The 16,784-nt window shown below is 40.6% G+C and overlaps 1 protein-coding gene across 1 annotated transcript in view; it reads left to right on the top strand.

Moving 5' to 3' along the window:
- HECW1 (HECT, C2 and WW domain containing E3 ubiquitin protein ligase 1) overlaps positions 1 to 16,784 on the top strand; it is a 251,826-nt gene that overhangs the window by 72,081 nt on the left and 162,961 nt on the right. Inside the window, exon 2 of the mRNA XM_030445676.1 lies at positions 5,830 to 6,154. Within this exon, the coding sequence (XP_030301536.1) occupies positions 5,830 to 6,154 (325 nt within the window). The remainder of the gene's footprint in view (positions 1 to 5,829; positions 6,155 to 16,784) is intronic.

Genomic DNA, 16,784 nt, shown 5'->3' with positions numbered 1-16,784 from the left:
ATTCAGCCCATATTGCATTTTTATTTGTTCTTCTGTACCTCAATATGTCCTTTAAAATATTATCAATGTTTTCAGGGTTTTTTTTTCAGTAATGGCTAAGTCTGATGGTTGTTTCTCATTCCTTGCTGTGCCAAACTGCTGACAAAAGGTGTTTTTTTCCTGCTTATTTAAGAGAAGAAATTGATTTTGTTCCTAAGTGCATTCTATCACAGAAAGTTTTCAGTCTTTATGTAGTGAATTTTGAGTAGATTATCCCTGTTAATACAAATATACTGAATATGACATTATTAGTTGCTCTTAGACATGAGTAGTGTACAGTGTAGAAGCTTGGTGTGATCTCATGTAGAACTGATTTAATGTAATTTTTTTTTTTTTTTAGAAACTTGCTTAGTTTATATACTTTGTAAAAATCTTAATTCTTGAATCATTTAATTGGAAATGTGACTTGTATCTTTCAGCAAGATGTCTTGGGTTCATTAAACATCACTCTTACTCTTTGCAGAATGAGAAGAAAAGAAAAAAAAACCCCAAACATTCTTAATTTTTAATTTTTTATTATTTTTCATTTTTTTTTCCAGTCATTGCCCCATATTCCATCTGCTTGTGCCCAGTAAATTGGTTAGCTGCTCTCAGAAAGCATGGACTGCTCTTAGTTGTACTTTCTCTCTGTAGATGTGAGGAGTAGTCTTTGTGCTGCCAGCTTTTACTGCCTTATGACTAAACAGGTCTGCAGCAGGAATCAGTGCCACCCACCAGTACTGAACCTTGTCAGGCTGACCCTGAGGCCAGCTCTTTCATTTTGATTCTAATTGGTGCAATGATTTGCACATCACTGAAGCAAAGTTAAATGTAAGAGGATACATTAACACAGCAGTACAGCTAAACTAGAAACACACACAGGTCAGGAAATGGAAAAATTAACTACCTGGTAACATCCATGTGCCCCATTGCTGGTGTATAATGGCTTTGCTTTCCAATTAGATTATTATAGGCACACATATATATATTGTGCCATAGGGGTGCAATAGTGAGGCAAATGTACTTGAAGTTTGTAGTGTTATTATGGCAAGCATTCCTCTGAAACATTTGCAGCCTTCATTTCACTCTTCCCAAGATCATCAGTGTCATCTCTATGTTCTGTAATGTCTTGCAGAGGAAAGGGTGTCAGTAGACCATGGAAGCTCTCAACTCCCTTGTGCCATTAAATGAAGCCTTTGGAGCTCTGAAAAGCCATTCCTGTGGCTCTCAAGTAAATGGCCTGATCGTACCAAGTTCTCTGTGCTCTCCAATCCTTTGGCTTCATAGCATTCTCTGATCCCAAGCTTGACGATTTTCATGTTGTTTTTTATACTTTCAGCAAGTCGTATGCCAAAACATGTGAAGAAGACATTTTATATAGCTCTTTGAAGTATAAGACCTTGTTTCCTGGATTTCACTGTACTATAAGCTGTGCTTTAAAATCCTTTTTGTGCTAAGAATTGCACTAACAATCCTTCCAGAATTCAAGGGGGTTTTCTCCCATGTTGATAAACAGATAAATTGCTGTGATAGGTGGAAGTAGGTTGATGGGAGTCAGTTATGAAGTTATGAGAGCTGAAACTCTAACCTTAGATATAGCTTACTTTTGTACAGTATTTCTTCAGTTGTTTTACTTTCCCAGTCAGAAGGCTTTAGCTGTCACAACTGACCAGTTTCATCCAGCTCCCCTAAGTTTTGGTTTTATTTTTGTCTGTCTTTGTTCCTTCTTGTCTTTTGCAAAACATGTAAGCCTTGTAATTGAAGGCGACAAGCTTATCAAGAGAACTTTCATCTCTTGTGAGGTAACCAAGAGACTGAATGACTACATCTTATTTGGAGCCCACTGTCATGCTGGCTAATATTTTCACCTTGTTCCCTTTAATTTCTTCATCTGCCAATCCTCCAGGAATGAGATGTATTTCAATCATAGGGTACCTTGGTGTGGACAGCAAAAGTCTGTCATACCACCATGCTGACCTGCACAAACACATCTTCTCTGACAAAGCAGCATTAGGGGTTAACAGGTGTCAGTCCAAGCAGCTAAAAGAAAGCTCTTTGTTGTGTTAACAGAGAACTGAGCTGGATCCTTGCCTGTGCTTAGCTGAGATGTGCCTCTGTATTGCTGAAACATCAGAGATGATTTTAAATAATCCCATGTTTTAAAAAATCCCTAACATTAAGGTGTACAGCTCTCCAGGAGAAGTTGCTGCATGGCAACAGCTGATAGTAGTAGAAAAACTGTATTTCCACCAGTAGTGATATTTGCATTTCTTGACAAGATGTTAGATTAAAAGTTGTCTACTATACAGTAAACAGAAATTTACTTATGTATGTTTTATTATGTAAGTATTGCTTCTGTTGATAACCAAGCTTGAGCTGTTGTGCTGTTGGGTCAACATTTCACTGTTCATTGCTCTTGCTTTGTAATTTACACTGTATATAAGAAATGAGATTATAGCTTAATGTGTATAGTGTGACAACCTCTGCAGAGGGATAGAGAGAATAAATATGAATCTCAAGCCCCTAAAAAAGATTTGTTTTTTTAATATACTGCCTATCTGTGATGGATCAGATTGCTTGAACAGGCACAGGGAGGAAGTCTGCAATTTTTTTAAGCTTTCTCAGTATGGCCAGGACTCTGCCACCAGAGCCTGGGGGCTGTATGCATGCTTTGGATAGCTGCATGGAAAACATGCACAGTGGTCATAAAATGTGGAGTAACTATTTTACCTAACTTCTTCTAGAATCATAGACTGGTGTGGGTTGGAATGGACCTTAAAGATCATGTAGTTCCACCCCCCCTGCATGAGCAGGGACACCTCTTGCTAAACGAGGTTGCTCAAGGCCCCATCCAGCCTGCCCTTCAGAACTTCCAGGGATGGGGCATCCACAGCTTCCCTGGGCAACCTGTGCCACTGTCTTACCAGCTTCACACTAAAGAATTCCTTCTTAATGCCTAACCTGAATCTACCCTTTTTCAGTTTAAAGCCATACCCCTTGGTCCTGTTTCACTAAACACCCTTGTGAAAAGCTCCTCCCCAGTTTTCCTATAGATCCTCTTCAGGTACTGGAAGGCCACTGTAAGGTCTCTCCAGAGCCTTCTCTTTTCCAGGATGAACAATCAAACCTCTCTCAGCCTGTCTTTATAGGAGAGATGCTCCAGCCCTCTGATCATCTTCATGGCTCTCCTCTGGACTTGTTCCAATAGCTCCATGTCCTACTTATTCATACTTATTCATATTAATTTTCTACTTATTCATACAGCTGTGCTTGTATTTTTTTATACCATTATTTAATCCAGCTAGTTATGTATGGCTATTGTCCCAGTTTGGGTTTTTTTTTCAGTTTGGGGGTTTTTTGTTTTTTGCAGATTAATGTATTTGTTTAGAATCAGTGCTGGAAATACAGGAGACTCATTTTTCAAGAACATGGCCTTCTGAGTTGCTTTCAGATTATGCCATTTGTTCCATAGGCATCAACATACATGAAAATGGGAACTTAAAGGATTCGACCACAATGATGAATTCACCATATTTGTTAAAACCTTTTTAAAGTCATGCTGAGGCTGCAAAAATTATATACTAAGTATAATTTTATTTGCAAGCATGCAGTTAATTAATACTCTACATCCATTAACATTCAAAAATTAAAATATCTGCCAGACAGCTACTCCCTGGAGTAACTTGTCACCGGAAATAAAATGTTAGCCTTTGAATTGGAGTAGCTTTTTGGTAGCATGCTTGAGTGGAGGAATCCATGTTTATGACACAGACTAATACAAAAGAGCAGGCTTGAAGTTCTTTGTGTTGGTTCTCACCTTTATAAAACCACTAATAGTTGTCTCTGTCACTGGGGTGACAGCAGATACCTTCTTCACTAAGTGACAGATATTAACATCAATTTTAAATTGCTGCCTAGAGCATGGTAGTTGCACATGCCCATGAATGCTTTCCAGATTAAAAGATATTTACAACATGTGAGACCCTGTTTTTTGGTTTATTTCTTCTTATTTTCTGCTTAGAGAGCATCATGTTTTTATACAATGATGTGAACTTTCTTAAACAGTGAATAAATATAACTGTAAGAAAAGAAGCAGCAAAATGTGATTAGATACATAGCAAATGCAACACCATGTACTTTGTTCCCCCACATGCTTTCTCCCTCCTTCTATTCCTGTTTCTGTGTAGCTGTTTGCATTATTTGCTTCAGTCCTGCCAGCACTTCGTGTAAGGAGTGGCATCCCTGATGGTGCTATTTTTGCTATAAACCCTGTTTGATGCAGTAAGTGAGGATTTGGGTCATTTGATTATAAGTGTTGTGTTTGCAGACAAGCATTGCAGTGTCTGCAGAGTGACACTATGTTCTAGGGGTGCGTACATGCCAACTGAATTTTTTGCTCTCTAAAGAGTTTTTTTGCAATAGAAACTGAAAACACGATGATAGGTCTCTTAATTATTCAATGAAATTTGGTGTTATTAAAGAAACCAACATATTTTTTTCAGGACTTGCTGTACTTCTGTTCAACTATCACTTTAATAAGCCAGGGCTGAATTACTGCTTGGCTGGACAAAGGGAACTATGATTTTTCTTCTGCTTAATTTATTTGAGTCCAAAAGGATGATTTGATTTCTGATCATGTGAAAAGCATTTCATAACATACTGGAAGGCTGTCTGGTTTTGTATCTAACAGACCTGACAGCATGGTTGGCAGCAGACAGATAATGGAAGGCTAATAATGAATAACAAAAAGCTGTGTGATTGAAATAGCAGAGCTGCAGGGAGAGAAGAGGGAAAGCTAGGAAGGAAAATGGAAATAACCAAACACCACAGGAGTAAGGAATAACCAGTATTTTGATCAGTGTCAGGGCATGTCTTCACGTCAGAATTAACCCCAGTCATAACTTAAGCATTCTCCATCTGCCATCTCACGAGAGCTCTTAACTCACGCGCTGTGACGCATTTCATACGAGTCACTCAGTTTGCCTTGAGGAGGAAAGAGGGTAGGTTGGAATTTAAATATTTTTTCAACTGCTAAGATGATGACTACTCTGCAGTAACCTCCATATTTCCCATTAATTGCCCAGCACATTCGCAAGCTGCTACCAGTGCATGTTTGTATTTATTATCTCACATTCTACTGCAAAAAACAAAGGAGTGGAGCAACAGCACTGGAAGCTATCAGGGATACTGAGAGATACTGCACACTTAATTTGTGTTTACACTTCAGTGAAGACATCTGTATTTTGGCAACAGGGACAACTCCATTTCATGGCTCCTATTCTTCAGATCTCCAGTGGGGAGGAAGAGGTCTTATGCATCACTATCCAGTCTCTCCAGATGGGATACAGTCTCTGGAGTGACTGCACTTTAAGAAAGATTCCTCAGCAAATACAATGAGGGAGAAGACTTAACTCCCAGTGTCAGAAGTGGGAAGATTATCTCCTGATGTAACCAGAAAATGGCTGTCTGGCAGTTTGATAGCTGTGGTGTTTGTGTCTTGATTTGTGCACTAGCATAGGTGAAGCCAACTACTATTGGTTTTGTCAGACACTGCTAGTTGCAGCTGAGCTTGGTGGTCTATGCTTGCTTTTACACTTGTTTTCATGGTAAGAATTATGAAGCAGTACTTGAATTGACATGATGTTTCCTGCTACACTTTTTTTTTTTTTTTTTTAATGCCAAGTGAAATAAAATACAAAAATACCTGTTCTTTTTATTATTTTCTCATCCTGATGTATCAATGTTTCAGAGCTTTAACATCACTAAAATGTGAATCATACTGTAAATACTCCTTTCTTTTGTTCTTCACAGAATCTGTACCAAAACAGGTTCCTGGGCCTGGCAGCCATGGCATCTCCATCCAGGAACTCACAAAACCGGCGCCGGTGCAAAGAGCCTCTCAGATACAGCTATAACCCTGACCAGTTCCATAACATGGACATCAGGAGCAATTCCCATGAGACAGTCACCATTCCTAGGTCTACCAGTGACACGGACCTTGTCACTTCAGACAGCAGGTCTACTCTGATGGTCAGCAGCTCCTACTACTCCATCGGGCATTCACAGGACCTGGTGATATACTGGGATATAAAGGAGGAAGTGGATGCAGGGGACTGGATCGGCATGTATCTCATAGGTAAGTCCCTCTTACCCCTTCTTCTTGGAGTTTTTGACTGCTTTTTGCAGTTTGAAGCATTAAGGTAATATGGGCTAATGGTATCCATAAGCTACTACAGCTCCACTGAGTGTTATCTTTAAATAGGTTTAAGTGTTATCTTTAAATGGGTTTATATATTACAAGATTTCATCTGCTCTTGAATTTCTGGCTCTCACTTTTTTTTTTCAGTAGAGTTATGGGAATGCTTTCTTTTGACAGTTTCTTAAAATCTCAAGATATTTTCATTTTCCAGCCACTTGAATTTGGGGAAAATACCTCCTGTATAAAGACAGCATAATATTTTCAGTGTTTCCTCTTGAGAGTCCTTGAGTAATCTGTGACAGATGATAGGTTTTACAAGTCAAGAATATGAATCATTTTAAAACCCTGTGAAACAGAGTGCCTTTTTCTGTATAGCCAGAGGATATTTTGATATGAACAATAATTATAGACTGAGGCAGTCTGGAATTGTCCCAGAAGGTTTTTCTTTTTTTTTCTTTTTCTTTTTTTTCCTTTCTTTTTTTTTTTTTTGAATTGGAAGATGTATTCAGCCATGTGCATGAGCATATTTTTGGCATCTCCGTCTAGTAAATCCAGCTCCATATAGGAGTAATAAGAAATGGTTTCAATCCACTTTTAACTGATAGCTTCACTTCAGTATAAAAGTAGCATGTTTTTAACCTCATTTATGGGACTTTTTAACCTCATCCATGGGAATACTTGATCCTGCAGCCTGGACTGAAGTCCGTGTTAAATCTTTGCCCTCTGGTAAGTTTTGAACATGGTAGATCAGTTTCAGACATAGAATCGTAGAATTGGCTGGGTTGGAAGGGACCTCAGAGATCATCAAGTCCAACCCTTGAACCACCGCTGCAGTTACCAGACCATGGCACTGAGTGCCACATCCAGTCTCTTTTTAAATATCTCCAGACACAGAGAATCCACTACTTCCCTGGGCAGCCCATTCCAATGCCTGATCACCCTCTCCGTAAAGAAATTCTTTCTAATATCTAACCTAAACTTCCCCTGGCACAACTTAAGACCATGCCCTCTTGTCTTGTTGAAAGTCGTCTGGGAAAAGAGACCAACCCCCCCCTGGCACCAACCTCCTTTCAGGGAGTTGTAGAGAGTGATGAGGTCTCCCCTGAGCCTCCTCTTCTCCAGGCTGAACAGCCCCAGCTCTCTCAGCCTCTCCTCATAGGGTCTGTGCTCAAGTCCCTTCACCAGCCTGGTTGCCCTCCTTTGTATCCGCTCCAGGACCTCGATATCCTTCCTAAACTGAGGGGCCCAGAACTGGACACAGTACTCGACATTATTACTCTGTGGACTCTAGAGGTCTTGAAAATGTGAAGCTCTTAAATGTTTCCTGAAAACAGATGGCTTGGTAAAGAATACAGACTCAAATTGGTGCTCCCATAAAGGGAAATGTTTGTAAAATGCTGCCCTCACCTGTTGGGTGAGTGTGCCTGGCACTAAGCAATTTCAATAGTTCCAATAGCAATGGTTTATGTTGCCCAGGTAGCAAGCCAAACAAAACCTGACAAAGTGTATGATGTTGAGAGCTGGGCTTTTGGAGCAAGCATGGAAGGGGCATTGTTGGGAGCTACTGTGTTGCTTTAGTGGATAAGACCAGAAGGGTCATGTGCTGAGGATGCTGATGCTGGTGATGTGAACCAGCACACAGATGCTGGTGATGTGAGAAAGGGATTGGGTGGGAGGTTCGAGCACTTAGAGGAGTCCTGGTGGCACAGTGTTAATCACTGGAAAGGTTTTTCAGGATACTGGAGAGACCAGGAGAGGAGGAACATGATGGTGGCCATTTAGGACATGGAAGGAAGGAGCTGGGGATTACAGAAAGCCAGGCAGTAGCACTTGTTCCTGTGAATAACCTTATAAAAAGGTTGCTTTTTAACCATATAAAACCCTGATTTAAAAATAAAAGTAGGCTTCTGAAATTGAAAATATTTTAGGACAAAAACAGTAGCAGGATTTAAAACAGATGCTCTGAAAGCAGTCTGGTTAGTTTGCCTTCACAGAATTGCTTGCGTTTACAGTTAAGCTTGCAGTTGAATTTTTTACTGGAACAGATGAGAAGACACAGCAGTCTGGTACTAGATACTAAGAAATACTCCAAGCCTGTTCTGTAGTAGCAGAGGCAGCTCCTTATTGCTTCAATAAAATGAGGCAAAGAGTACCTTCTGGTGGTCTGGAGCCAACAGAAGGTCCACAGAGCTGTCTCACATTGAACTTATTCAGCTAGGTTTCACAGCCCTGACATTGCATCAAGGGCTGTGAAGACACAGCCTTGGTTGGTTTTTTGGAGGGTTTGGGTTCTTTTTTTTTTATTTGGTTTGCTTTGGTTTGCTTTTTTTGTTTGTTTGTGGTTTTTGTTTTGTGCTTGGTTTTTTTTGGTTGGTTGGTTGGTTGTTTTTTTGGATAGATAACCATGATACATGAAGATTTAACTGAGAGTAAAAAATCCACCTTGCTCCTCCTCTGTTATTTATCATATCAAACAGGATGTTGCTCCAAACACTCCAGTAAATTAGAAGTGCAAATTGTGAAGTGGGTCCTTGTCCCTGCTGGCTGAACTCCTGCTTTTAATGGCAGTAGTCAATGGCTTGTTCCAAGGAACACTGCTGCAACATGAAAAATGAATAATGTGTCCAGTTCCCCAGAACCCATCAGTTGACCCTTGTTGTCTTTGAAGGTGTTTTTTTCTCCTGCCTCTCAGGTTACCCATCTAAATAGCTGAGCAAACAGCAGGCAGCAGTACACCTCATTCCTTTTTTTCTCTTGCCTTCCCCTCTTCCTCCCTTCTAAAACTTAACATAAGGTGAAATATGGTGGTTTCATTTCCTTTAAGGAAAGAACATAGAAGACTGTGAAGATCACTTGGCTTTTGGTGTGGTTTTGACATAGAAAACACCTGGGGTGTAGGAGACTGGCACAGTGGCTACATCTGCGTTAACACAGTAGGGGGAAGCAGTAGCAGTGGGTCTGGTGAGGCAAACAGCTGCTGGGACATTTTAGGAGCTTGGCTTTAGATCATTCTCAGTCTGGCAGACTGAACGCCCTTGAGTTTCTGCAGTGCGTTCTTCAGTTTAGCTCACCAAGACATAATCGAATTCTTGTTCCTGAAGATCATGCCACACAGTCTGGTGGTGAGAAAATAGGGACAACTGGAAGGGTCATTCCAAAAGCACACCTCTCACCTGAAGTAGAACAGTGATATGTCCTGTTTTCAATGTCTATGACTAGTCCATAGGGATGAGTGATCCAGACATCCTAATGGCTTGGATTTGTGTGTTCATTTGCACAGATTTTCCATGTATGCACTTTTGTTTACAGAGGAAATGTTCCTGACCTTTTGGGTATGACCTTCACAATGTAAACAGATACATGACTGTGTTTTGAGTTATCAGCCAGACTGCAACAAGAGAACCAAAGAAACCATGAGCTTTTCTCTGCCTACTCAACAGGGGATTAGAGTTGAAGCCTATTATTACCACTTGCATGGCAATACTGTTAACTATTGCTTTGCTGCTTGTCACTCTGGAGTTTGTCTCAAAGCCAGCTCATGGATACATCCCAATCCTTTTTGTAATTGTTTGGGTTGGTGAAATTTGAGTTGAAAGGTTTGAATGTGTCAATACTTTAATATTGTGGTGAGTCATGTGAACAATGAGAAATTATTGTCCTTGAGGCAACAGTTAGTGTGTTTTGATTTTTCTGTAAAACTCACTGCAGGAGCATTAGAGCTACTATTTCTTATTTGTCTTGTGGGAACTCCTGGGCATCCCAGGAAGGAAATATACAAAAGCAGAACAGAAGGTACTTCTCATCTTGGAAGGCTTTAATAATTGCTATTTCAATAATCTAAGAGATCTTTCCAAATAACTATATGAGTATTAGTTTTGAAATGCATAGAATAGTTGTCTCTCACCACCACTGCCATGACTAAAATTTTGGTGGTACTCAATAACCTGCAGGCTTCAGAACAAAGATGTTCCATGTCTACGGAAATAGAGATTATTTAAAAGGTTTCCAAAAGAAAAAGAGCAAAAATTGTGTAGCTGAAATGTTTTGATACCATGGAGCATTTTGAGTTACTATTCTAAGGTCAGAGGAGCCCGAGAGGAGAGTTAAGGGGGCTTTCCCTGTAGGGAAATTCTGTCTGCTTACTCTTTATGTGAAGGAGCCACAGCTCCTTTTGTTAAAAGATACCTGGTTTTCTCTTCTTCAATCCATGTGCACATTCCTAAGGGTTATCAACTGGGAAACAGTCTTTGCAGAAGCAGTTGAAAGCAGGATTTAGTATTGGTTATTAGAGCTAACTTTTGCTCACGGTCTCAGGAATTGGTCTAGACAGCCAGTCGATTTTTTTGTAAAACAGTATAAAAACAATGGTTATGTGTCTCATGACAAAAAGTAGAATACACCTTATATCTGAATGAAAACATCTGTACACACCTATGTGATTTTTATGAAGGGCCATAAAAAAACCCTCCTTGGTTGAAGGAAGAATGGTAAATGCTTACTTTGTCACAATATAGGTGTTATTACTTCAACCTATTTTAAGTTAAGCCATGGTAAAATGATAAAAAATATGGGAATCGGAGGAACAAGCCTTTCTGGGTGCTTAAGATGTATTGTGCCATCAGAAGTAGGAATTATGTTTCATTCCTTCTAAGCTTAAACTCTAGAGATTTTCTAATTTCTCCTTGTATGTAGTATATATCAGCTCTGAGCTTTGTAAAGGGACATCTGAGTTCTGTAACAACTCGCCTTAGATGTGCATTTGCCTTTCCTCAAGATATCTATAGTACTGTGAATATCAGCAGTCTTTCAGAAACATACCCACAATCAAAAATATACGTAAACACTCAAAAAGAGTTCTCTGAGAAATTCAAACATAACGCAGCCCTTTTGCTCTTTAAAAATCCCTGGAATTTGAGTTTTCTTTGCAGAAAAGCTACATGTAAAGAAAATGCACATTGTGGGGGGTGGGGTGGGTGGAGTGAAACAAAAAGTTTTGAATAATGAAGATAGTGTGTTTGTATATTTTTTTGAGAAGAACTCTCACTTAGTGGCTTCTGTGAGACAGAATATTTCCTCAAAGTTTTCTCTTTCACTGTTACATCATTTGGTATTACTATCTGCTACTGTATGAAGCCTCTTGATAAATGAATATGGACTGCTGGCAGCTATCTTAGAATTACTGCAGTAGCATTTTAGCTGCTACTAGATTTCAGTTCTGTCATCATCTCCATATCTGATGTGAAGTAGCTAATGAGAGATGTTTAAACCAGACTCTGAGAGACTTGTTTGCTCCAGAGTCTGTGAACACTCATGTTCGGAATTTATCAGGGCTAATATTATATTATTCTTACCCATATGCACTAGACTATTTTCTGTGAGTGCTTCTTTATAGGAAAGCAAAACACTATTAAAGGCTACTAAGGTTTCTTGATACACAAATCTTGTAGGGTATAATTTCCTGAACATATTTGGCTTTTGACTGAGTAGTTCCTCTCAAATTTATATGAGTAGGAATATCTTGACCTATGTATTGGCTGAAGTTTAGATTTAGAATAGTTTTTTCTTCTCTTTTTCAGACTTTGATGTTATTTCTCTCTTAAAAAGTCAATTTACAGAATCTGACAAATCTGATTTTTAAAGGTATTGGTTAATAGACATTTAAATATTTGCTTAAGCAATTTATAGGTTGATTTTTGGCTTAAAGGGACTTATGTTGCTGTATTTCTCACTGAGGCAAGTGGAAAGATGTAAATTTTTCCTGCTACCAGACTTGGATCAGGGCTTGTTTGTACAGCTATTTTATCCAATGCATACAAGCAGAAAGTGTCACATGTTGCCAGCAGAGATGGAAAATGTTAGAAACAGTGCAAATAAGGCCAAATAAGTTGTGAGTTACAGCTCTGATACCCAATTCAGGCACTCTCTGTTCATTTGGCTAGTTGCTTCAACTCTTTGCTTCAGATACAGCCATCTGTAAAAGAAAACTCTTCAAAATGTGCCTGCTTAGAGTGAATTTTGTTCAAGTATAGATTTGTTGTGTCCTGGGGTTATGGATCTTCCAGCTCTTTTCTGGCCTTTGGAAGAGAACCTCTCTCTAGTCTTAGGTCATCTTCTCCTCAGTAAATAATTGTGCAGTTGAGTCTTTCACCAGGCAGGGGGTGGTGGCTGTGATCACCTCAGCAAGTTTTTCCAACACCTGCAATTCTTGGTAATTCTTGGTACAACATCAACAGCGGTGTCCAGTATCCAGGCAGCTTTCACTAAGCACAGCACTTTTTATTTCAGGAACAAAAAGTGTCAGAGGAGCAAACCTGTCATTAAAAAAAACACAAAAAACACAATAGAAAGCCTGCACAGATGCTGAACAGAGAGAGTATTAGGTATCATAGGTCTTGGCAGATATATAAGTGCAGCAATATCAGTTCTCTTTCCAATCTGGCTTGCCTTCAGCTGGCTGCTCTTGGATCCACTGAGAGTGACTTATCTTTATCTAGCTGAGTCACTTTTTGTCTTTCCCAGTTCTGTATCTCGTGGACCACTTCAGGCAAATGAAACCAGAATATGCCATTTCCAGATCCACCAAGTTTGACCTATACAGGTAGCTTTTGCCTCTCTTTCACACCTTTACAACTAGGTACAGTCAAAACTGTAATGCAGTGGTCTCTGAATGTGCCCCACACATAGGCATTCTGACCCATTCCCTTTTCAGTGCTTCCAAGGTTCTCCTCTGTCATTTGTATGGCATTAATATTTTTAGTAGCAATGCACCAAAATGCTGTATGGTCTTCCAGGGAAGTCATAGTAAAGAAGCCTGTAAGTTGCCAGTTCTTTTACTTAAATATCTTTAATGTGTGGTGGAGGTGTTTACTGAGTACAGCAGATTCCCATTTTCACTAAGTATTTCTCAAAAAAAAAAAAACAAACCGAAAACCCAACCCAGGTGTTATTGTGAACCTCTTTCTAGGTGAGCTGGTGGAGAACTGTTTTCCACTTCAGCTGTCACCCTGAACATCAGGCAGTGGAGGCAGGGAGTACAGCAACCTCATGCCTTCTTAGTGATTACCAGGGATACTACCGGGACCTTATGCTCGTGGGTAAAATGCCCTCTGATCTGTGCAGGAAGTGCCCGTATCTCCAAGCAGCCCAGAGTGAAAATGAAGCCAGTAACAATCACCCACTAAAGCATTTCTGAAGATATCAGTCTTTGGGGAATACTGGTACACCAAAAGCCACGTTTTGGCCTCAGTCCTGCAAAAGAAGCATAGTACATGTGGCACGTTCAGACCATTGGCTGGATATGGTGCAGTGGACCTCACAAACATAAAATTCTTGGCAGGGTATGGATTAAAGCAGAAAGATTTGCTCTGTAGAGGTTCTCAAGCTGGCCGTGTGGATTTTGAAGATTGAGCATGTTTTTCTTCTCCCAGTTGTCTAAATCAAACTAAATTATTCCAACATTTAAGTGTTTATTACACTTAAAACACACTGTTCGTAACATTTGAATATTTCCTTTGTGCCCATCAGAACTACTGCAATAACTGTGAATTCATGTAGCTTTTATAGTCTTTCTCATCCATTGACCTTACAGCCCCAAAGACATTTGTACTGAAGATCCTTCACATTCTAATAAGTTTATAATTTAATACCTTTTTTCCGATAAAATCATGCCAGATTCTCAAGAGATTCTTTCCACCAGGGTGCTTCAGTGCACACATCTGAGTTGCATTTGGTTTTGTTTTGTTGGTATGTTTGCTGCTGTGTCAGATCACAAACACCTGTCTAATTCACTGTTCACTGTTATAGCTTTCCAAATTGCTATAAGCCCATTTTTCAAATACTGCAAATTATTTCTCCTCTATTTAATGAACATTAACCTGGACAAGTGTCATCCTTGTTCACATTTTGGATCTGCCCATGTCCCCGTATATCACGTCTTTATACTGCCTTGGGCCTGCAGCCTCTCTTATTTTAATATCTTCTAGTGAATTTCATGGTTGCACTGTTTTGTCCTAACCCTGATTTTCCAAGTTCTGCTGTAATCAATGGGAAGCCTTCCATTGACTATGAAAACTTTGGAACCATTATATTAAAAGCAAGTAAACAAAACTTTTCCATGTTGTACTTCACCACACATTACAAATCTTCAGTTCGCACAGAGGCAATTATGATCATCATTGTTTGGATTCATCCTTCCTATCTTCAAAGCTGTGTGCAAGCTGGATGCCATTAATTGCAAGAAGTTTGTGCTATGCATAGCTGAAGTATATCTGTTCCTGTACTAAAACCCAAACGTGGTCCACCTGCTGCAGTGGTGAGAATAATTCTGGAAGTGCACAAGCTTTAAAAAAAAATCTGTAGCTGGGACAGGCATAGCTCAAATAGCAATGAGAGCTCTGTGGATACTATCACACTTTTAAGTGTATGCAGAACCAAATGACATCGCTATTGCTAGATAGATGCCCATCCCTTTTGCTGTGGGTTTTTTACCTCCCACATTGCTGAGCCCCAACCGCTGAGTCTTTTCTTTCCTCATTCTGTCTAAGTTTTCAGCAGAAGATTTGCGGTTACTGGAGAGAAATAAATGAGTTATGGGTTTTTCTGGAACACAGTTCCTAAACACCTCAAGGATACCTTAGAAGAATAGGGCCCATTCCCATCAGCTCTACTTTTAGCCAGGGGCTCCATTATTGTATCGAAGGAGAGGGAAGTCTTTCAGGTGACAGAGCTCAGACACTCACTGAGGTAATCTCAAGCGCAAGGAGAGTAAGACCGTAAGGAAGGGTGAGATCTACAGTTCATCCACAGCCTTCTGATAACCCACAGGCATCCCAGCCCCACAGTTTAAAAGGGTCCCTGTAACTGGCAATCTTGTTTGCATATTTAATAGCTATTGGTGTAATGAAAGACTGGTATCTTCCAGTAGTAATTTAGAGGCTTCTTTAGTGGTAAAGGATAATGTCATATATGGCTCTGAAACTAAGCTAGCTGTTCAAAGGTAAGTGTTTTGCTACAAGTTGTAACACCTTTTGGGAATGGTTGACAGATATCCTTGGGTTTGATGTGTAATTCTGCTTCAGATTATGTGGTTCAGGTTTTAAACCAACCTTATGTTGTTCAGGTCTTGGGTTAGTGCAGTGCTGTTCTGGAAAAGGGGGGGGGGGGGGGAGGAGGAGGCGCTAGGGTGACACCTGTGAGGAGCTGCTGGAAGCTTCCTGGGTTCCAGTCCTGTCCACACCTCTGCCCAAGGCTGAGCAGATTTGGGGAGCTGGATGCACCTCTGTGAGGAACGTATTCAAGAAGGGAAAGCAAAACTACAACAAAACAAAACCAGGACCTGAATAGCAGAGTATTGGATGAAGTGAGAGATCAATGCCAGAGAAAAGACACCAGGGTCAGTGCAGAAGGAGGGGCAGAGGTGCCCAAGCAGAGATTTCCCTGCAGCCCTTAGTGAGATGGCAGCTGTGCCCCTGCAACCTATGGAGGAGCACGGTAGAACAGTCCTTGAAGGAACAATATAGGGTAAATGTGGACTTGTAGCCCCTGAAGTGTCATAGGTAGGCAGATGTGAAGCTGCAGCCTGTGCAGGGTTATGGAAAGGGGCAGATGTGGATCTGCAGCCATGTAGGACCCCGTGGCAGAGGAGGTGACTGCTCCCACAGCAGTCGTGACTCTGTGTGTAGCCCAGGCTTGAGCAGTTCCTGAGGGACTGCACCTGTGGGAGGGACTCATGTCGGAGGGGTCTGGAGGGACTCTCCCCTGTGAGAGAGACCCCGTGTTGGAGTGGGGAAAGAATGTTAGGAGTCCTCTCCCTGAGGAGGAAGGAGTGGCAGAAGCAACATGTAGGGAACTGACACTAAACCCCACTCCTTGTCCCCTTGTGCCCTGAGGGGGAAGCAGGAATGAAGCAATCTGGTCCTGGGAAGAAGGGAGGGGTGGGGCGGGGTTAGGTATAAAGATCTGGTTATGTTTACTGTTTCTCCTTGTAGATTAAATTAGGTTTTTTCTTCCCAAGTTGAATCTATCTGGTTTTTGCCTGTTAAAGTAATTGGAGAATTAAAACCTCCCTATCCTTGTCTCAATTAATGAGCATTTGGGTGGATTTTCTCCTCCCTGTCCCACAGTGGGGGTAGAGGATGAGCGAGCGGGGGCCCGGGTGGTACCATCTGGGCCTAAATTGTGGCACCTACCATTCCTGCCTTTCTGTGTCCATGATGCAGTTTTGATTTGGAGAGTATTCCCTTGCTCTCAGTGACCAAAAAGTGTTGCAGTTTTTACCCGCTCCATCCCAGTTTTCCTTCAGTTTGTGTTTTTTTTTATCTCCCTGCTTTGCTTCGGTCCTCTTTCTGTGTCTTCCTCTCTCTGCTCTTCTCCCTTTGCTGTTCAAATTTTCTCCTCCTTAATTTCCTTTTCTTTAATTGAGTAGGGGATTAATTTGTGTGGATTTAAAGTGTAACCATTCATGTGCTTGAAACAAAGAACTGAGCTTACAGCAGCAATGAAGGATTAGATTAGTCCCTTGTTTTCCATAACCCTTCTCTGTAAGAAGCTGTCACGGTTTAACACTGGC

The sequence above is a fragment of the Calypte anna genome, chromosome 2, assembly GCF_003957555.1.
Source record: "Calypte anna isolate BGI_N300 chromosome 2, bCalAnn1_v1.p, whole genome shotgun sequence".
Lineage (NCBI taxonomy): Eukaryota > Metazoa > Chordata > Aves > Apodiformes > Trochilidae > Calypte > Calypte anna.
This window is presented reverse-complemented; position numbering and strand designations above follow the sequence as displayed.